A 22,944-nucleotide genomic window follows, 5' to 3' on the forward strand; every position below is an offset into this window, starting at 1 on the left:
TGGTTTTATATCAGTATATATCATTTGGCTTGGTTAAATTCTAAATGGGTAGAAAACATGTGGATTCATGTAAATACAGCTAATTTTGAGGAAAGCAGATTGCAAATACTTACATGCCTTAACTGCAGCAACATGAATTGCAAGATAGAGATAGTCAAAGTGTTTATTGTAATGAATGTATTATTTTAAAATACATTTTTTTGTGTATGCGTTTAAAAAATACTGCCAAGAAAACATCTGTATATCATATGATGCATCTATCAAAAACTCCTCTTTGATGTGATTTTGTCGCGTGCACAGGTTGGTGGCCTCATTTAGAAATGTTATCTGTTGGCAAAGGACTGTTCCAGGGAGGAATGGGCAGTCATGTGCCATGGAGGTCCGGGAGTCTGCACATGATCATTCCAGCCAAACTGAGTGATGGACTGGTTTGTTCTCTGTGGCTGAAGGTGTGTTAATCAGTGACACATGTCTTACCGTCCCTGCTGCCAAGCACAAGGTGCTGTGAACCCAAAACCAAACAAAATAAAAGACTGGAAAAGAAAAACACAAAACCTCTTGCCTGCTGTCACCACAGAAGGCAAAGTGGTGGAAACCTTTGAAAAACAGAATACTTGTCATTTGTATTCATTTTGGAGGAGTAACATCTCCTTCTTCTTTTTCTTTTATTTATTCATTTATTTGTTTATCTGATAATACTGATAATAACATTTTTTCCCTCATTTCTATATTTGTTACGGGTAAAGTAAGACAAATACATAAGTGATTTAACATAGATAGACGTTATATGACATCACGGACATGCATGCAGTTCCACAGTGGGACACCAGCATTACATGAAACAGAGACCAGGGCATCAAGCTTGAGTTGATATGGCCAAATGACTGTGTAGAAAAGGAAGAAAAGAAAAACAAGAAAAGAAAGAAAGAGAGAGAAAAAAGTAAGAGTTCTCCTTCCTTCAAACAGAGAGAGTTTGTTACAGATAGCTCTCGATTTGTCTTTGAATCTTATGATCGGCCAATCCTGCACATTCGTGGACTCAGCATTATTAAGAAAACAAATAAATAAATTAAAAAAAAAAAAAAAAACATAAAAGAGAGAAAAAGCATGTGAGTGAAAATCCTGGCACTATGATGACTTCCAGCTGTCTGGCACTCTGCCAAGCCAAGTCTTCAAGGCAGAAAACAGCCTTCTATAAATACATTCACAAAACACGCACGCGCACACACACACACACACACACACACACACACACACACACACACACACGCACACACACACACACACACACACACACACACGCACACACACACACACCTTGAAGTCCATAAATCACCAGCATCATAATAAATTGCACAAGCAACATTATCATAGTTGGTGAACATGAAAAATCAGTCTCTGAATTGACTTAAGGGCTTTATTTTCATTCTCAGACCCAGAGGATTGACATATAAGGTTACTTTTGTGCAGATTATCATTTTCCAGAACATCTCCAGGGCAAGTTTAATTTAAGGTCACTAAAATCCGTTTTTACTGTCTATTCTATCAGGACCAGTGGACTTTATAATCACCAACCTCAAGAGCCTGGACTGCGACTGTGCAAGTTGCCAAAAGAGCTAGATAGACCTCTGGTGGTAAAACTGAGAAACATCTTGTGAGAAACACAGCAGCCCGAGTCCCAAGGTACCCACATGGGAACAGCAGGTCATCTTCAGTGCCCTCAAAAAGTATTTCCGCTTCACTTATTGTGATCCGGTGGTGTTACAGCATTAATTCAAAATTGATTAAAAAACACCCCATAAGGCAGGGTAAAAACTTGTTTTTAGATGTTCAAATGCATTTTATTTTATTCATTTATTTATTGCTAATTTATTGAGAATGAAAGAGCAAAAATCAGATTAAAGTAAGTGTTCAACTTCTTTAGTCAAAATGATGCAGCTTTGAGGCTTGTCACACCTGCATTTGGGTGCTATTTTCCATTTTCTCCTCACTGATTTGATGGAAGTCAGTCAAGCATCTTATCATTTATCTTGAATTATTTGCACAGATTTCCAATGGGCTTTGGCCACTGAAGAACTTTCATTTGAAGTTATTCCAACATTGATTTGGTTATGTGTGTGGAGTCACTGTCCCTAGTCTGAAGATCTCCTCAAGAATTTGCCTGCCTTTAGCTGCTTTCAACTTTATATAAAAGATTCACATGCCATGCTGAAAAAAATCAAATCAGTTCAAATCAAATCAAAGCCCTGCAGCATGATGCTTCATACTGTAGGTATGGGTGGGGAGCTGCGTCCTGTTTCTGCATAACAGCACTTTCTATTCTGGCTGATATTTGGTTTTATCAGACCACAGAAACCTTTGCCTCATGGTTTGAAGAGCTTTAAATGCCTTTTCATGATCTACAGGTTTGTTGTCGAGCCTTTTTCTTCATGAGTGTCTTCCTTCCCATATTTGAGAATTTTTACTCTACACTGTTGTTGTCCCTCTACAAGCTCATCCTCCCAGCCAAGGGGATCTGTGGTTTTGAGCTCCTTGGCTTCTTGGTCTCCTCCCTAAGATCTTTCCTGCCAATTCTAATTCCTAATAGTGGAGCTTACTGTGCTCCTCTGAAGCTGGAACACCTCAGGAAGTGTTTTATACTCTTCCCCAGATGCACGCCTCATCACAGCTCTGCTTCTGGATCCGACATTTTCTTGGACTTCAGGGTAGTTTCTGTTCCGTCATGCACCGTCATCTGTGAAACTTTGTGTTGACATAGTGTATGCATATCACTCTACATCATGGTTAATTGAATTGGCCACAGCTTGAATCAAGTCAAGTTGTAGCAACATGTACAAGACATTCCAAAAAACTCCATGCAACGTCAGCCAGTTATGAGTGTCAGTGCAAAAGGTGAATACTTATCAAGTGTTTCGATACATCACAACACCAAGAAACTCACAAGCTTCAGAAAACAATTTTTATTTATATTTAGTTGACATGAGGAGCCACACAATTTCAATAGTTTCTGCAGAATTCCACCTCAGTGCGAAAACAAACAATCTGAGTGGGTTTACAAAAGAGATGGCGCTCCAAATACAATCTTCTCTTACGGCCAAGTAATGCTACCAGGTCAGCAACTTAAACTCCGCGCCTGACTCCTGTACCTGATCAGTATGAATGCCATTAGGAACGGATGTCTTTGAAAAGCTTATTGCAGTTGACTTCACAGATGAACATTCTTTTATACAAAACAAAATGCTAGATCAGTTTCCCAACAGCTTCAGTTGACTTTACTACACATCACATATTAAGGGCAGTGTCCTTGACTACCCGACAATTAAAGTTTCCCTGTTCCCTCTAATAAGGGACTGCTTTAAAACAAACTGCAGGAAAATAAATGACTTATGACTAGTGACAGACAGGACACTAAAGACTTGCTCTTAAATGTCAATCAGACATTTCTACACACCCAGTTTGTGGCATGACAATAAAGCTGTGTCATGACTAAGAGATGTGACTCATTATGTCAGTTTGAGTCAAAGGTGACACTGTCAGTAACCCCTTAGCAGATCTTGACAGCAATGAGAGCTTCCAAGACTGATTTACTTAGTTTTACTTTTGAAATTTGAAAATCCTGCTGAGTGTAGAGTACCATAGCAGTTTGTACACTTAATAACACAGAGAGGATTTTAAAAAGCCCCCAAATAATATTTAACTAATAAAAGAGGTATACAATAACTTGGCTGGCAAATGACAGAGAACCAGATCTACTGAAGATCAGATCCAAAATTAGTCGGAAACTGCTGGAGTGATAAGAATGAAATATCCGCTCACCAAAGATTTAGGATGATTGAAAAAGTAATAAAATAAAATCTTGGGACAGTAGTTTGCAAAACATTTATCTTAAATATTTAAATCATAGAGAAAATGGAGAACATTTTCCCAATCTACAGATAGTCCCATTTCTTCACAACGGGAGCAACTGGGTAACATTGGAGTAACAGTAAAACTTCTATTTTTATGTGGCTAATTTCATAGGCAACAGCCTGCTGGACAGAGATCAGTCACTCCCAATATAGATGTTCTTCTAAATTAATTATATCTTCAGTATGCACATTAGCCCTTAAAGCACAAACATTCATCAGCAAATGACCTCCCTGCTGTGGTCTAAATCAACAAATACAGTAAAAAGTACTTGACCAAGACTTTTGAGCAAAGTCTAGGTATACATCTCTCCTTTACACGCTATATACATAGCAAAAAGCAAATCTTGAAATGTTTAAAGTCTGCATACATTCAAAACAAAACATCCAAAATAGTGGAGAAAAAAGCTTGTAGCGTGGGCATATTTACATCATAATTACAGTTTTACAAGCACACTGAGTTTGAGAATAACTCTGAACAATGATTGCATTCCACGCAACAGAAAAGCAAATACAAGTTCAATCAGAGCAAAACGGATCTTATGAATGGGAGTAAAAGAAAGATATTAATCATCTGGCTCATGTGTGCATTGCCTGGTTTCACCTAAGACACATTGGTTGTTCAATTAAACCTGCACTACTGTGCAGTACACTATCTACTGTACACAGTGGGGAGGTTTTTCAGTACATTCAATTGATACCAACACAAGTTGGGTATTTCAACCTATCAGTCAACCAATCTACTAGCCAAACCACGACTCACATGGTAAATGCTTCAGGTTGCATGAGTTTTTGTGCACAGTATAGCAAGCAGATTTTATTTCTGTACAGATTCTGCATAACACAATGATGCATGGTTTTTGAATTCTAAAATTAACTTTATCTCTCAAGTAGCAATCTCAAGCTTTTGCCACTATATCCTGTGGCAGAGAGAGAAACCAAACCTGCAAATACATACACACACTTTACTGTTGACATTCGTCACACTTGCTCTTTTCACTGAGGTGGCGTTAACATGGCTCCTAAGTGCCTGTGAACAGGCTGAGCAAAGGAGTGCAGGCAAAGCACTGTTCACTAAAAGCACGATTGTCTGTTCAGGCATGAGGTTTAGGTGACAGCCATAGAAGAGAAGAGAATTTGGTCGACAGCGTAAAGAGTGAGGAGTGTGAGCTGGCCTCTGACAGCACCCTGTCAGACACACAATCAGAGCCACCCTGAGCTAGCAACTACAACTCACAGGACCAATGTCAGAACACAAAATAAAAACACCCTTTCCACCCAGGGAGAGTTCAAACCTCTGGCTTGAAGCAGGACTCTGCGTTGGTTAAAGGGAGTTAAGAGACACAGTCCTACAATAGTGCAAACACTGCTGTTTGTCGTGATGACAGGCCCCAGTTGCCAGGCCAACAGCTGACGGGGCCGAGACTGATGGAGAGCCTGTATTAGAGCCACTGTCGGAATGCGGGAAGGTTCCTGTCCATCCAGCACTGGTTCAGCCTGATGGTCTCCAAGGCCTCCTGGACCACCCGCATTTGAGAGCCCCGCTCCTTCAGGCTGGTGAAGAAACCCTGAACCTATACACACAAAATTATGATTATTGTTAGTGGAAATCACTGTCATGCCACTGCGAACTACGACGATCTTCGAGCCAGATGGTGCTAATGGCCTGAGGTCTCAATCGACAAGAACAAAACCCATTCATGTTTCCACTGCCGTGCCGATAGCCCTGCAGTCTTGCCCTACATCCACCCATCACATGCTGCCTCAGTGTGAGAAGTAGGAAGAGAATGGTAAAGGTCTGCATACCTGGCACCAACTATCTGCTGCAGAGTTGAACAGGGTTTTTATTTTTCCTTTGGACGCCACTTTGTGTGTTGTTTTTCACGGACCTGTCCCAGTATGTGTTGGATCCCCACTGCTGCCAGCTTTCTCACTATCACATAACTTCCTGACCAGTACTGCCATTTTTTCTTTTCTCTGTTATTTTTCTGCCTACCCTATAAAGTAACCTAAAGCACCATGTGGCTGTCTGAGAAACTTCCATGTTTCGTATCTCTGTATCCTACAGCCCTACATCTTAGCATCCACGGTGTATTGCTTTGCTTTGTTTTGTTTTGAATTCTTGTTTTGAACCAAACAAACCTACCAACCATCACAGAGGCTTATACTGGCTCCTGCTGGCAGCTGAAACAAAAAAGAAAACATGTCAAACACATACTTGATCAAGGTGTGCCTGTGTAGAGAACTGGGAGGTGGTGGACGTGATGATGCTCTGGATGGCTGAAGAACCCACAGGAAACCTATATACAAACAACAACAACAAAAAAAAAATCAGTTATAGTAATTAACTACCACTACCCAATCTATGTATTCTCAGGCCATTAAGTGAGATAACATGCACAGTATATCTCTTCTATGGCAACTTCTGTGAGACTCACAGAGGCCACTTACTTCTCTATGAGGCGGTTCCAGTTCTCTTGGATAAAGTTCCAGGTGAACAAGTGGCCAGCGAAGCCATTGCTCACTGTGCTGAAAACCAGTGGCAGCTCCTGGGTCTGGACAGTCTCCCCATTCAAGACTGCTTTCAGGATCCTGGACAGAAAGAGATGCTGTGTTTAGTATATCAACAACCCTAACAGTACACTCGTGGTATTGTATGCTGTAGAGTATGACTTGTGAGTGGTTTAAAATCAACTTTATCTGTATGGCCCTTTATCACTGTTCGCCGTTCATGCCCATATTCTGAGAACATTTAGTTTTGTCGGTGATATAGCTATGTTAAAAATATGTTCACACCATAAACAAGAACAGTGTCAGCTGAATGTCAACTGAGCTTATCTGACACATCCTCTGTGCACCACAGTAAAGTCATGCTCTAGATCATATCAAGGCATATAAAATTTTATGCCAACTGTCAAGCATTGTTTTAGGAGGTGAGGTGGATTTTATGTGTCCATGACATTTATAGTAAGACACAGGGCAAGATGAACCTGTTCAGAAGCCATGTTTTTTTAATGTCCATGAGACAGTTCCCCTAAATGTGTGCAACCATTATTAACTTCTACGGAGCAGCATATGAGTGTCTGTGGAATTAAAATATACTTTGGTCTACTTTGTTGTGTGCTGTTTAATTGCTCAAGTCCCTGAACTCCCCAGGCATGATGGGCAGAGCAATGAAAGCAGGTTAAAAAGGAAAGACATCCGAATGGGTAAACAATTATTCAAATCAGGCAACAAGCATAAAGAGCAGCAATCCAGCAGTAAGTACAATATGAGGGGAGTTAAGCCGATAAAGCAAATAATAGCTCAAAGTAAGACACTGGTAAACAGACGTAAAGATTAGTCATGGGTGGACAGACAGGTAACATTAGCAGGCAAGCAGAGAGACAGGCAAGAGGAAAGTAGCCATGAGTGAGTGGTTATACTGACATTTGAGTCTATGAGTATAGATAGATGAATATATATAGACACTAACCACACTATACGTCGTGTGTCCTGAGTGGATGCGAGGGCCTGCAGCATCTTACGCTTCTCTGCATCGTAGGTGGCATGTGCATACATCTGCAACACTTGAACCCAACCCTCATCTGACCGAGCGGCCACAGTGAACACCAGTCGCTGCAGATCACCTGGGATCCTACAGACAGACACACACACACACACACTTTAGATGACTAACTGAATCAAATTTCAGTTTTATTCTTATGCCAGATATCACAAATGCCAGATATCCATTTAATCAAGTCACATTCTCATAGCCCTGTTTATATTATGATCACTTCCAATTAAAAACTGTGCCTGTATACACCAGAATATCAGGAGGTAGAGCTGAACAATATATCGATTTTATAGTGATATTGTGCTTAGGGATGCTAACCGGTGGCCGTTTGACCTGTTGTTGACCGTTTGAACTTTAACCGAATAATCTTGTCGGTTAATTTTAAAGCCGAACGTGTCGTCGCCGACACAAATGCGCATGTCATATTGTAAATACCGTAACTTCCATAAAGTTTGCTCTATCGAAAAAATTCCAACTGTTCCTGAAAGCTAAGAAGTGGTTCATGAACCCACATACAGTTTAATACGGTAAACATGGCGACGGGATGCTCTGCCGGGCTTGGATTACGTCATCACGCTCAGAGCACAGCTCGGTAGAGTCAGACCGGAGAAACGAGCCAAGCTTATGGTGATCACGTATAGTTTTGATCAAAGTATGTCATGCAAGTCTGCAAGAGTCATAAAACCACCAAGCAGACTCATCGAGGAATCTGGAGACAATATTTTTCCCGAGGAGAGAGAGATTTCTTCTACACCATGGTAAGCAACATGCGTAAATTACATAATGTTTGTAGGATATCATGTAGGCTATGTACAATATTTGACTTCGGGATGAATGGTGTTCCATATTATCTTATGTCTCAATTGGTTTTGGGCCTGCTGACGGGACATCCGTGGTACAGAACGGACACGGTCGTGCTCTTGACTGTCTGTAAACTTTACAGAGAGTCAAATAATATTTTCGGTTAACCGAAATAGACTGATTAATGAGGCCCAGTGGTCGACCAAGAAAATTTTCCATTTTCGCCATCCCTAATTGTGCTATTGACCAGGATTTTGGAAAAAGTAATATCGTGATATGACATTATCTTTTCCTGATTTTAAAGGCTGCATTACAGTAAAGCGATGACATTTTTTGAACTTCCTAGACTGTTCTGTCTGTTCTATTATTTGCCTCTACCTGTTTGGTGATCATATATACATACTTATGATTTTTTAAAATCAAAAATCTCACAGTGTAAAGAATTTGTGACAGCATCAATAGTCATCCCTACAATATCGCCATGATATTGATATCAAGGTATTCTGTCAAAAGTATTGTGATTTTTTTTTTCCTTATTGCCCAGCCCTATTAGGAAGGATACATTCTTGCTACATCTTAAGAGTTTCAAAATAAAATCTTTAGGCTAAAATTGTGCAGAAAATGTTTTTTTCCTCTGTTTTTTTTGTTTTTGTTTTGGTACTCCTGTTACTTACTGCTTGGTCCTATTTGACTCAAGGTACTGCTTGTACAGCTCTGTAGCATTCTGAACACAATAGGGGTGATCCAGACTACAAGCTGATTCCAGCAGGGCAGAGCGCAGCTTCTGTTTAGACGCACTGAGCTCTTCTCCCCAGGTCTGCTTGCAGATCAACGAGTCAAAACGATTAAGGATGTATGCCTGTAAGATATAGATATAGATATATATATATATATATGTACTTGTATATCAGACATTCTTCATTGTAGTGCACATGTAAAAACAGCATAAACATTCCAGCAGTTTTCTTCAACTCACAAAATAAGGTACTTGACTGACCTGGTTTTACATTCTCTTTGGCTGTCAGCTTCTAGCTGAGCTGTTTTTTTGTTTTTGTTTTTTACTAAGATGTCATAAGGTCTTGACTTCATAAACAAAACAACAAAAGATTGTTTGAGTAGATGCAGTTTTCTATTAGCTCTCCTGATTAGTCTTGCGAGTGACGATGTGACGAGGTTATACTGATATGAAAAAATGCAATTTTGATTGAGTTAGCTTATGATAGGAAAAACATTTATGTGTATGAGTGTATATGTTTTAGCTATGTGATTTACATAAAGCAATGCATTTTAACAAATGTAATGGATTTAAAAGCTGGTTTGTCAAATAAGTAAATTCAGAAAGGTATGAGTGGGCCAGTGGTAGGAAGACGAGGAGGATGGAAATTAAATAGTAAGGATGGGTTTGTTCTCTGCTGGGTACAGGAGAATTTTAGTTTTCTGACAGGCATATGGCTTTGTGTATCTTGTTTCTTCAAATTGAAAGTAAACACAATTTCCTCTCCTCCAGACAGCTTTATTACTGAAGCGTGACAGTAGCCCTTGTTTCAGTTCCTCTCTGCCTACACTACTAGTTTGAAAAATCCAATGTTCTAGAGAGCAGAGATGGGGAGGGGGATGTGGGGGCCAGGAGCATGTATCAAATCAGTTTGATGACATAAGACAAAAAAAAGTAAAACACTATGAAACATCCATAAACATTCATATAAATTTCTGAAAAAGAATTTTCAATACAGCACCCTACACATACATGAAAGTAAAGCTGGGTAAAATTGTCTTTTATGTCAAAAAACACTAAGATATCACATCTCAATCAGTTCTCAAACATCTCAAAACATGTTTTAGTGTTTGTAATCATTTTTAGAGATCACATTATGTGTGTGCGTACCTTCATGCGGGCCACTAAGCCCAGTTCCTGTCTTTTGTCAAGCAGCTTGTAGATGGTTGTGAGCTGTGATAGGGCCTCAGTCACAGGAGCAGTGTCCGTTTCATTGCTTATATAGTTCAACAGGCTGAGAACCTGACGGAAGGTAACACGACCCAGTCTGGGGGAACACAGAGAGAAAGGGACAGGGAGGGAGAGAGAGAAGGAAAAACATTTCAAATTCAAGTCGAGGTATTGGAAAAATACTCGACTTTCTGTTTCTCTTATCACTGAACTCCACTGAGAAAACAGCATGCATACCGAGATAGAGCAAACATGTTGTGTATGAGTGAGGCACGGTCCTCATGTGTGAGAACAGAGATATTTTGGTTCAAGGCATCTATCAGAGCCTTCCAGCCCTCATCTCCATAGTGGACAATGTAGAAGCCTGTGTTTCTGTAGTTCAATTTAAGCCACTTCACATTGTCTGGCAGCTTCAGAGTCCCTAAAAACACACATACAAACAACACAAGTGTTATTAGCCATCTGATGCTTATCAGGTTATCAGAGACAAAAAGTATAATGTAGCATGTCAATACTTTCTGTTTTACCTGACGCTGTTTTCAGAGTGAACAATTGTTTGCACTCAGGCTCCAAGCTACAGCTGTCGTTCACATACGTCACAGGAATGTGCCACAAGCTAAGGATAGTGCAAAACACAATTAGCTACAGGTTCTGGTGTATATCAGAGAGTGTGTGTGTGTGTGATAATGTAACCCACCTGGAACTGCGTGTGGTATTGTCAGCTGTGAGCAGGAAGTGCTCCTGCGTGAGGGTCACTTGACCTTTGCTGCGACTGACAGTGATCAACGGGAAGCCTTTCTGTAACATCCATGATTTCATCATCTCTGACACACTCTGATGCTGTGGAGTGACCTCAGCCTGTGGGCAAGAGGAGAAATCTAGATTCATCCAGTGGAATAAACACTTTTTTTGGTGTTATGTTATGTTGTGTTTTATTATTTTATACAGTATTAACATATCACATTATATTTTATGTTGCATTATATATTGTATTATATTATAATATACTATATTGGACATTGGACGTATAGCAATATTATTACATTATTATTTCGATTTATTAATACACTATAACAATGTCATACCCTCTGTTTTCCCAAACTCACACATGCACACTCACACCTATATATATACTCCCTAATGCATTGTGATCGCAGCTGCTCCATGTTGTTAACTATCATGATTGTTGTTGTTTTTATTGTCTGTTTGTTTTGTTTTGTCTCTTCACTTGTATTCTTTTGTTGTTGTTTGTTTCTTGTTTTTCTTGTCTCCTACTAAGGAGTCTTTATTTGTCACTGTGTGCCACTGTGTTGTCATGCAAATTTCACCACTAAAGAAAAAAAAAGAAAGAAAAATCAAGTTATAAGGCTTTTTACACTGGACATATTTGCATTGAGTAGATTCTCAATACTGTCCTTTCTTTTCGCCTTTTAAATCACCTTTATTCTTTTCTTGTTGTAGCATATAAATGACCAAAATCTAAGCATTCTTTTTTGATTGCTGTTAACCTTATATGCTAGCCCAACTGATTTTTAGATATTTTGCTGCCTCTGCTATGTAAAATGACTTAATCATTGGTGCAACAGTAAATGACTTTCAAATTTCAAAAAGAATAGCAGCATTGTGGCAAACACCCAGTTGACCTATGAGCATCTGGTACAAGTACAGCATAAACAGGGGCTACATGTGACATAATGTGTCAGTAGATTGCAGTTCAACCATAGATTTATGTCCCCTATAGGGAATCACACACCCTGCTGTCTTTGTGTCCCTGAGCAAGACACTGACTCCCTACCAACTTAAGGGGTGCTGTTCTGTATCTGTCCCTGTAACTGTGCCCTCTCTATGGTGTGGGAAAAGCAAAAATATAATCTTCTCTCCAGGGCTCAAAAAAGAATTGCATCATCAACAACCACCAGCAGTGGTCTTCTGTCTATTATGTGGATAATGTGGTTTCTAAAACAGCACATAACAAGTTACTGTGATGACAAGAAAACAGCCATATGCTACTGCTGTCATGAGACAATCCTTTAGCCAGATGGCTGGCTAACAGACAGCAGAGGGCAGAGAAAGTCATCAGTAGCCAAAGTGAGAGTCTATTGGAAAGAAGAGCTAGAGAATGAAATATAGCAGCAAACCATAATGCCTTATGACTAGGCATGCACACGTACACACATGCGTGCATGCACACGCGCACACACAGACACACAGACACATACACACTCAAACACGTACTCACACTCAAACATGTACTCACACTCTCTCTCTCTCTCTCTCACACACACACACACACACACACACACACACACACACACACACACACACCTGTGTGAGGCTGTTCCAGAGGTCTTCCGTGACTGTGTTTAATCCACTGAACTTCCTTAGGTATTCTATGATGCCCTTTCTGAACTGCTCCCCTGGCAGTGAAGCATTGAGCATCAGGAGAATGGATGCACCCTGGAGGAAAAAGAGACTCAAACATACAGTGGCTGGAGAAATAAGACATAAATGTATACTCTGAATGTCAGTCAGTGTGACATCAAGTAGAGGCCCCTAAGATAAATGACTGGATAGCTGAAAGAATAAATAAATAAAGTAACTAAGTAAACATGTATCTTTCTATTAAATTGTCTGAATAAAGTGTACCTTCTCATAGGAGACGGAGTCAAACATCTCTAGCACTTGCTCAGCCGTATCAACCTTCACTATCACTGGATGGGAAGAGTTTAACGCGTCTTTGGCCAAAGCTCTGAACCGCATTGCCAGGAACAAATTATCCTGCAAATAAACATACAACTCACTGACAAATACAGAGGGCAAACACATAGTCAAGCATATAATTTAAGTCATTTATGCATCAGATGTGTGTGCTTACAGTGTCTAGCTCAGGAAATTCTCTCTGCAGTGACATGTACTGCATGTAAGTGGCAAAGCCCTCATTGAGCCACAGGTCGTTCCACCAGCTCATGGTTACCAGGTTTCCAAACCACTGTGACAGTAAATCAGTGCAATATTAGGAACGACAACACATTCGATTTGCTCTGTTTCTTTCTCACACACACACACACACACGCCTGAAAACACAGGTACCTGGTGGGCGAGCTCATGTGCGATGACAGACGCAACTAACTGCTGCTCAAGACGAGAGGAATTATTGCCCACCAACAGGCTGGTCTCTCTGAAAGTGATCAGACCCCAGTTCTCCATGGCACCTGCCAGGAAGTCTGGGATGGCAACCAAGTCTGAGAGAAGGAAGAAAGGAAGTCATAAGACAAGAAGAACACAGACAATAGTGGTGGAAACTGACGTGTCTATGCATGTGTGTGTGTGTGTGTGTGTGTGTGTGTGTTAGGGTTAGGGTTAGGGTTAGGGTTAGCCTGTAAGATATAGTGTGTGTGTGTGTGTGTGTGTGTGTGTGTGTGTGTGTGTGTGCCTACCTAGTTTTTTGAGGGAGTACGTCTTGTCAAAGAAGTTATTGTAGAACTGCAGCAGTTTGGAAGCTGTTTTTAAAGCAAAGCGAGTGTGCTCTTTCTTGTCTGGCACAGAGTACACAGACACCTAAAAGATACACAAACATAACAATATACACATCTAAACTATTTGTCAGCAACAACATAAGATGAATGAATAAATAACTTAAAAAGGAAACTATGTGATGAGTCTGCTGATATAAAAAAAAACTGCCTTGTGGATTTAAAGTCAGGGAGTAGAAATATGACTGTACAGGTTTGGAGGACAATGAAACTCCTATTCAGTTCTAATGAGGATTACAGATTTCCATTTTTTTCAGTCCCCAAGGGAGTATGCAGCACTGAGCTGATCGGAAAATATCTCTGTCAGACCTACCAATGTGTCAGAAACATTTTCGCTGATGGAGGTGAAGTTGGCCACAATGAAAGCCACCAGGTAGGTGCTCATGTTGACACTGCTCTTCTCAAACTCATCCAGTAGGAGGCCACTGGGAAGCTCTGTGGTTTTAGCCTGAGGCAGACAGCACAGGAGGGGTGTGACTCATCTGCAAATCCTAATGCTTGTAAACCATCAGCATCACATCTAAGCCTATCTACACACACTAGTCTGTGCTAACCAACGCTAATTATGACACAATGATGCAATGTGACTCTTGCTAACTATTGCTATCTATACATGAGGGCAAAAATAATAATACTGTTTGTACTAAATCTTAAACCCATAAATATGAAATATAAATCTTAAACCCATAAATATGAAATATAAATCTTAAATTCATAAATATGAAATCACTTCATTTCTGGGATTTATTTGGCTAATAGTTTAACAGTAGCTAGAAAATGAACTTTGTTTCCAAACTTATATACGCATTTGAAATTCAAAATTGAAATATCTATCATGTCAATGTTTACAAACAATTGAAACTTAAATACATATATTATAGTCTTATAGTAGTTGCTGTCAAATATTGCCAGTCTTTATTTCAGCACCTCTGTCGATTTGAGAGTGCAGTGAAGAAAATCTGAAATCAAATAAATAGAAACGTAGCCAGTGAGTGGGATGGAAGGATTCTAACTTAAGTAATGTTACCTTCGGCATGTTGGAAAGAGTCATGTAGCCGCTCTCTCTGCTGATTTTAACAAGGAACGTGGCTTTGAAAGCCGGTTCATCAAAGCAAGGGAAGGCCTTCCTAGCTGCTAGTGGCTCAAACTGGGTGGCAGCAAGGACACTGGGAATGAGAGCGAGAGGAGAGGGTTATCCAGAAACTGAATAAGATCAATGGTGTAAAATCGGTATCACAGAAAGCATGGTCTTTTTTACATTTTTATAGCACTTCTGCTTTGTTAGTGTCTGATCATGAGACGAGACAAAGATAATTAGATATGCCACCAGGACACAGGATACTCTTCATGAGGGTTTGTCATAAAATGCAGCATGTCTTTTAGATGTTTTTAAGTATTTAGAATGATGTTTATTAGTCATGTGTACCTTTTAACTCCATTTTTGTCTGTGTGCGAGCTGTTGTAGAAACCATCGTAGTTGTGTGACAGGTTGGCAGAGTAATCCAGGGTTAAAACAAGGTGCTGGCCTGCCTTCAGCTCCTCAGTGAACTTGACAGCTATCTGCTGTCTGGGTTTGTATTCCAGCACAGTCACATCACTGGGCTTCCCATCATCGAGCTGGAAGACAGACAGTCACAGTGAAAGGCTACACGAAACTGACTGAATATTTGTTTAGGCTTAATAAACAGTTTCCTTGATGATCAAAGACAAAATACAGAAATATTTGCATACAGTACATATAGGCAGGTAAGCTGTGTACAAGGGATGTAAACAAATACCTAGGTTAAATGTTTAAAATCTGAAATGTGAATAATGCAAACAAAAAGTGAATAGCTTATTTCCATAAAAGTTTCAGTCCCATCTGACACTACATCACAGACTTCTTATTAACGTGGCCCTGAACACTGATCCATCGTGTCGGTTCATTTCAATTCAGTGTCAATAAGAACTGGCCATTGACTGGACAGCACTGCTGACATGACTAATGTCTCATTTTCATCTGTCATGATGGACATATAATTCAACCCAGCTGTAGTTCAGTTGGACTGAGAGATTTGTCACCTTTTGTTTTTGTGAAAATAACAGTGAACACAACACAGTGTTTAATCACATTGTTTTAGACTCATCATCAAGCGATTATAAAAATAAAGACAGAATAGAGAAGGTCTGGTATAGCATTGGAATGACTCCTAGTTTTTAAAGATAATTTTTACTGAGTTTATACTGTATGGTCTGTTTCTTTTTTTTCTATGAAGAAACCATGGGTGTGAGTAAAACATTCTTGGCATAATTTCCTACACATACAACTATGCTCGTATTCCAAAATACAACAGAAATGTATCTGTCAATAATTTTGGTTTTCAGTGTAGTGTGGCATCATTACGCACACAGCACAGAGAAACCACGGCTGTCAATTAGGAAGTTCAATTTCTTATTGTTTACATCCCTGCTGTGCACATTACATGAAGATATCTTAATCATGCCTAGAATTCTGTGGTCACATTTGACACTCAAATTGTTGGCAGTCCCACCTGAAACGTAGCTTTGGTAATGTTGAGCTCGGCGCTGTGCAGGACAATGCGCTTGGTGTTGTGCTGCACAGACATGCTGATAACAGTATGGCCGGTGAAGGTCATGGTCTTGAGGTCAGGGTTCAAAGTGAGGTCATAGTGTAAAGGTCGTATGCTTGCAGGGAGCCGGAGTTCTGTCCAAGGGAAAAGTTCCCCGTTGGTGGAGTTAGGATAGGCTGGATCAATGGGAGTGGTGCTGTTGGACTTAGGACAACCCGTCTGTAAGGGGTTGTAGCGTGTGTGTGTATGAAAGAAGTAAAAAGGAAGATGGTGTTATAATAGATACATGTTTAACTAATGTATAGAAAAAATATTTCATGCTTAGGTACCTACACATGCTCACAAAGGGTACCTGCAGAACTATTGGATATTTGTCTTACCCTGGTAAAAGTACACCCCGGTAAAAAGTAAAGAACCATAGTCATGGAGGCCACAATCACCAGGAATAACACACACACAACCATGGTACGAGCTGAGGGTCGTGAACATGACCTGTGACAAATAAGATGCCAATATTAGCTACACTGACCAAGGTTAAAAGCAAATAACCATGTGTACAAGTGTTCATAAGGAATTTTACTTCCTGGTTTCTCAACAAATCAAAAAAATAAGTGTTGTTAAGTATTTTAGCATCATTAAATACATTACTAAACCATAGTCGATTAGTATCTTAGTAGATTATTTACTCATGAGATTTACCTATTTTGTGTTTATTACTTTCAGCTACGGTTCAAATTGTACCAAAGTATAACACACTTAATGCAGAGATTTTTGTGCAGCCTAATACATCAGTTTACTGCAGTTTCAGTCAGACAACAGTTCATCAAACAGTTCAGAAAGCGGAGAATGACAGCAGCTTAAGAGCTTCTGCAATTCTGGCATTTACCAGAAATACCTACATTGTTTTATAGCTATAAAAAAACATTCTTCAGATTTTTTACATGGGAAACATAAGCAATCAAAAAAGTTGTTTGGGTTTTTAGTCACACTTATGTGACAGTACAGACTGCATTCTAATGGGCAGTGAATTGAATTTAAATAATGCTTACAAATCAAATTCTGCAATTATTAATTGTAGAAACTAAAATTATACATGATAAATGACTGACTATGCAGTCTGCTTTAAGACACTGGATAGAGGAGGATGCAAAAATATCATGTGGTAGCAATCGTACTGTAAAACCTGATTTACCTGGGCGGGGCCTGTCTGGTGTAAGGGGAGGAGCTGGGCCTGTGGGCGGAGCTGCGGTTCATGAAGGACATTCCCAGCAGACGGGCTGATGACTCGTAGTCCTCCTCCTCTTCGTCCAGCTCGTTTTCTCCCAGCCCTCGCACCAGCAACCGAGAGCTACGGGGCTCATACACCACCTCATCTGGGTCAAGAGCTGGAAATGTCTGCAGAAACAACACACAAGCTTGTGTTCTATATCCACACAGACCTGAATCAAGGTCAACCGGACCTGTTTGTAGATTCTTGAAAACGTTTCCCTTCTCCCCTGCGCAGGTTAAATACCTAGAACTCCACACCAGTCTGTAAGAACTGAAGAAGCTTCTTGGGTGAGAAGTGAAACATCTTCAAGAATCTATAAACAAGCCCAGTTGACCTCAATTTAACTTTATGTGGATAATCATGACCTGCTTGACTGAGAAACTCTGCAGGCCTCTAATTGTATAGGTTAGTTTTGAAGTATTTCCCATACAGTCTTAATAATTGGGCAGCCAATCCAGGTAAATTAACAACACAACAACAAGTGAACTGGTGTTGGATTCATTTCAGGTGTGACAATGCATAAAGCTGTCAACTGATGTAGTTTTGAAACAATTAAGATTTAATGCTGCAAACTACAAAGACCAGCATCTATGATACAGTGCATCTGTGCTACTTTTATGTGCAGTGTCTGCTGACAGAAACTAAGTGGAGAGGCACTTTGAAATGTAGCCTTGAAAATTAGATGAGAGTACAAGAGTTACCTTATGCTGCAAATGCTTATACTACACTGAGAAGCTTTGCCGCCTGAAAATATGTGTTACCTTGCCCACTGAATGAAAACTCAATAATATATTATCAATAATCCCCCATCCACACATCCCATCGCCATTATGGTAAACTGTCAACCTTTGGGAAACTGTGCTTTATAAGGATAAGATGAAACTTGACTGGTCACCATGGGAAAAGTATGTAATTGGCACTCCAACAAGTAGGATATAAATATAAACTATGACTGAACGATACAGTTAAAAAAGCATCATATTGCTGTCTTTTTGACAGATATAATGATTGTGATATGATTGATATGATTCACATTTTAGTGGGAATGATCATTTTTGCATCACAATTTTCATTTTCACTGAGCCCCCAAAAAACATAAAAATAATGATGGTGTCATTCTTGGTGGGGTCTGCGCCAAACAAACATGTTTTATTGCATCTGGAGTATTAGATTTGTTTGCCAGGGCATCAGCGGCACAACATTAGTTCAAAATGACATTTTGTTGAATATTTTACCTTTATCAAAAAACTGCGGCCCTGGGGATTTGGATATTGCACTTGACCATACTGCAATTTTGATAACATCTAATGCATGACATTAACAAGATATGAGAGTACCGGAAATGCTGCAGAGTCTTTGGCCAGATCTACTACATCTGGTTCTTCCTCAAACATGCTGTTCTCAATCATGTTCCTTGGCAGGTTAGCTCGCTCTGCAACACAGACAAAGGTACAAAAATGGAAATGAGAAGGAAGTGAAAGACAGAGTGGAAACCTAATAACATGTATTGCCTCACACATAAATGATGTGCAAAGGTTCTGGAGTTTCAGTCATTTCTGAAGAGAAATGTGGTAAAAGCCATGCAGCTATAACCAAGACAGCACAAAGGTTTATCATTGTCATTGAATGTGCAGGCAGCACAAAGCGCCATTTAAAAAAGCACTGACTGAGGCTCCTGGTTTCCTGTTGGTAAACCTTACTTCCTGGTTCTCTGACCTATATAGACAGGGTGCAGCACCCTAGTTAGACAAGAGCTTTCAAGTAATCAAAAAACTGTTCAAACATAAATGTTCATACACACAGAGTCCCAAAACCTCAAAAATGCCCCAGAGCTAGGAGTATTCCATATGAATACAATGAAAATTCATCATCTGCCCTATTGTTTTACAATTACAGCTTAGAGTTGTCCACATAACATCATATAGCTACATACCCAATTAGAGCCATTCAGAAACTCCAGCACCTAACAGAAATCCACTGACCAATTTCAGAACCAGAATTATTCCAACTGCCCACATCAACAAAAATTCTGCAAGTGCCAAAGCAAATGTGAAGAAAACTGATAGAATGCATTGTTCCATGTCATTTTATGGTTCTGAAAAAAGCCTGCATGTCTATAGAATAACCTGTGTCCTCAGCAATGTGACATAAGTTATGTCTACTCTTCCAAACTCGTGATTTTCTGGCAGCAGAATTCTCTCCTCTCTCATTCTTCAAACAATCAGAAAAATGTCCAACTTCCTAATTCAATAATGACTTAAGGAGTAAAACACCATGCTATGCAAGCCTCCCTTTATGCCTCACGTTCCATTCATACTTTTACAGAGTATCGACAATGCAGTTTCCTTCTGATTTGATGATGGATTTAAGTGCAAGGGACAAAGAGAATATAAGCACCCAGTGAATACAGAGTGTAACACATGCACACCTAAAATTGAGTTACTAATAAGACACCAAACAATCCTGTCTCAAAAACTTAACAAGAGGGGAAATCTAGAAATGTAAAAAAGAAGTGCAGACATGTGAGTGAATTCTGCCATGTGAAGCTCTTTGCCTGGATTTTACAGTGTTTCTGATAATCCTATGCTATCACTATACGGACTATCACCATCTCTATGTCCAGTCCAGCCTGCTGTGGTATGAATGTCTATTAATAGACTAGAGGCTAAGTACTGGGTAATACGTAATGTCCAGACAAAGATGTGATAAAAATAAGACCCATAACAACCTCATCAATTTTTTATGAACTCCTAACTAACTAACTCCTAACTTCCTGTTTATACTTAACACATAACCACAGTTCTCAGACTTTCCGAGACATGCTCTCTAATTCACGGCAGGTAAGAACAGACCCCAGACAGACAAAATAGAGTCTCAACACCTAACTAGAAGAGTGCCCACAGTAGAGTGCACATTTCTAACAGGCGTCTCTGCCCTTTCCCGGATTATAGGCCACCCTATGTGTTGAGCACAACTTGGGAGAGACTCAGCAGCAAAACAATTTTTCAAATTCCGAATAACATTACTGTATGATCAAATATAATATAGTACAGTGAAGAAAGTATACTGTAAAACTCCCAAAGCCTTTTGAGTGTAGCTTTTTCTTGTTCTCTCTGAATGCGTTTTACTTTCTGACACACATTATACACATTATACACATTAAACAGTGGTCATGAACCTATGGCCCGCCATATCTGGCTCTTCGCCAGAAGTGACGAGGCTTTCGACAGAAATTTCTCTCAAGAAGAGCACCAATTAAAATAGCAAAATTTAAAATTACAATTAAAAAGTCTCTCTCTCTCTCTCTCACACACACACACACACACACAGACACTAAAGACCTGCAAAGATTAGGCAAATAGACTGCTGACAAATGAAACAGTGACGGCTGTTTTGCACATCAATTTTTACAGTGGTGAGGCATCTGGCTGTGTGACCTATTTAAACCCCCTGCTTTGAAACTTTTTAGTGTTGTTTTCCCCGCATGTCTGCTCTGTATTCTGTTGACTTTCTTGACAGCACTGTGTAAACTCTGGGCAACTCCTTTCTCACCCACAAACACAGCCACAACAGGATAACATGCAAGCCAAAACTACATAAGCAAGCTAGACAGTGACTGAAGTGAGAGAGTGGCGTAGTGACCTACAAGTATGTGAAGAGGAAGAGATAACAGCAGTGGTTGAGCAGGCTAGACAGTGGATGAAGAAAGAATGCAAAAGTAGCAAAAATAAGCATATTGCAAAGGTTTTGAACCACAACATCCACAAGGGGTTCTTCCATCATACAGGCAGACTGTGCAAACCTAGTAGTTTGTGAGATTAGTCACAGACAGATACACACACACACATACACACACACACACACACACAGGACCAAACATGTGATGTCCTCCAGGCAGCCGCCTAGCAGAGATATATATTACACTCTGTATAGGTGGGCCATGAAACTGAAAGAACTGTAGGAAATAAGAATTTGCATAGTTCTTCATCATCAAAAAATATTACAAAATAACTTTTGTAGAAATAAACTGCTTTATTGCTACTGGAATATGGTATATGGTAAAGCTATCATGTTCCATAAAGCATGCCATATCCTGATGTTTTTTTCTCTTTTTAAAATTTGCTGTGTGAGGAGAAGCCAGATTATTTGATAAATAACCTTTGGGCCATAGCAGGAATTGCAAAGGGACTTGTTTCTGGGGGCCAATAAGTGTTATCAGCTCTCTACACCAAAACAAAACATGGGCTATTATCAAACCAACAGGCATAACAGCTGCCAGGTTAAAACGGTCAGTTTAAATCTGGACAGTGGCAACGTACCTCTGAAGACACCACGTTTTGACCTGTTAAATGTGTCCAAACTTTTGGGGTTGTTCAGCTCAAATTAATGTAACACAATTACACAAACCACACGATTCATGAACAGCCTCAGCTGGTTTGTGTGCTCAAAGGGAAAACAAATGACAGTGCTCTACCAAAATGAACACACGGATATTGCACTGGTACTGCAGTGGTTTATGAAAAAGCAAGCTCTAGTCTGACTTGTCAAAACTAAAACATGCTCCTCTAAGTAGGTGTCCTCAAATGAATGTCACTCTCAGCTTGCAGCTAACGTTAGTTAGCCAGACTGCTGCTGTTAGCTTTCTGTTACTGTAAATACCTGACATCCTGCTTCCTTACCCGTGTTGTTACTGTCAAAGGGATCCATGTTAGGATATCTCGACAAGCGTATGTCTCTTCACGTCCAAAAGAAGGCAATCTCTACACGTTTACAGCAGCTCAACCAATGTTTGTTAGCGGGACCACTCACCCACCGCAAGCTCTCAGACGCTAACGTTAAATAGCCACCGAGTCCCACTGTATCGTAACGTTACTACGTGGGAGCTAGCTAGCTAGCACGGAGCTAGCGAACTTCTGACAATTGTCACTAGCTACTTAGAGAGCTAACGTTAGCTAGCTTCCATAACTTTATTGGCCATAGCTCGTCGTTTGACTGTTATGCAGATACAGCAGAATTGCCTCGAAGTTCAACCTTGTGTGATGGGAAAGTATAAATACAATTTAAACTTCACATTGGTTGGCAACAACGCGAACAAGTGACAGTTTCCTTCGTCTCCGACCAGTTGACAGCCTTCCATCAAAACACAGTGCTGTCATTCTATTGGATGTTACGGCGGAAGGGCGGGGCCACAACAGAGGCTGGGGTTGTACACACACACACACACACACACACACACACACACACACACACACACACACACACACACACACACACACACAGACACATGTTTCATTTAGCACACCACAAAACAGCAGAGAGGGACAATGACCGCCCTTTACAGTCTATTTGGTGAAGAATCCA

At 40.0% G+C, this 22,944-nt stretch overlaps 1 protein-coding gene across 1 annotated transcript; it reads right to left on the minus strand.

Annotated features, from left to right (window-relative positions):
* Nucleotides 1-2,944: 2,944 nt before the first annotated feature.
* On the minus strand, nucleotides 2,945-22,713 carry lnpep (leucyl/cystinyl aminopeptidase). Its single transcript, XM_030059613.1, has 22 exons — nucleotides 22,263-22,713; nucleotides 18,921-19,015; nucleotides 17,506-17,708; nucleotides 16,694-16,805; nucleotides 16,275-16,532; nucleotides 15,170-15,360; nucleotides 14,771-14,909; nucleotides 14,057-14,191; nucleotides 13,648-13,768; nucleotides 13,301-13,452; nucleotides 13,086-13,199; nucleotides 12,857-12,988; nucleotides 12,536-12,667; nucleotides 10,908-11,068; nucleotides 10,738-10,826; nucleotides 10,448-10,631; nucleotides 10,151-10,307; nucleotides 8,940-9,124; nucleotides 7,381-7,542; nucleotides 6,357-6,497; nucleotides 6,124-6,205; nucleotides 2,945-5,479 (listed from the first exon to the last, which is right to left on the minus strand). The coding sequence occupies exons 1-22, from the start codon at nucleotides 22,288-22,290 to the stop codon at nucleotides 5,348-5,350; spliced, it is 3,105 nt and encodes a 1,034-aa protein (XP_029915473.1). The 5' UTR covers nucleotides 22,291-22,713; the 3' UTR covers nucleotides 2,945-5,347.
* Nucleotides 22,714-22,944: the final 231 nt, after the last annotated feature.

This window comes from Myripristis murdjan, chromosome 9 (assembly GCF_902150065.1).
Source record: "Myripristis murdjan chromosome 9, fMyrMur1.1, whole genome shotgun sequence".
NCBI lineage: Eukaryota > Metazoa > Chordata > Actinopteri > Holocentriformes > Holocentridae > Myripristis > Myripristis murdjan.

Coding starts and splice junctions, on each gene's coding strand:
- lnpep (XM_030059613.1), bottom strand. CDS start 22,290: ATGGATCCCTTTGACAGTAACAACACGG. Junction 12,989..13,085: donor AATTTCCTGAGCTAGACACT/GTAAGCACACAC, acceptor GTTTATTTGCAG/GATAATTTGTTCCTGGCAAT. Junction 10,632..10,737: donor CACTCTGAAAACAGCGTCAG/GTAAAACAGAAA, acceptor GTGTGTTTTTAG/GGACTCTGAAGCTGCCAGAC.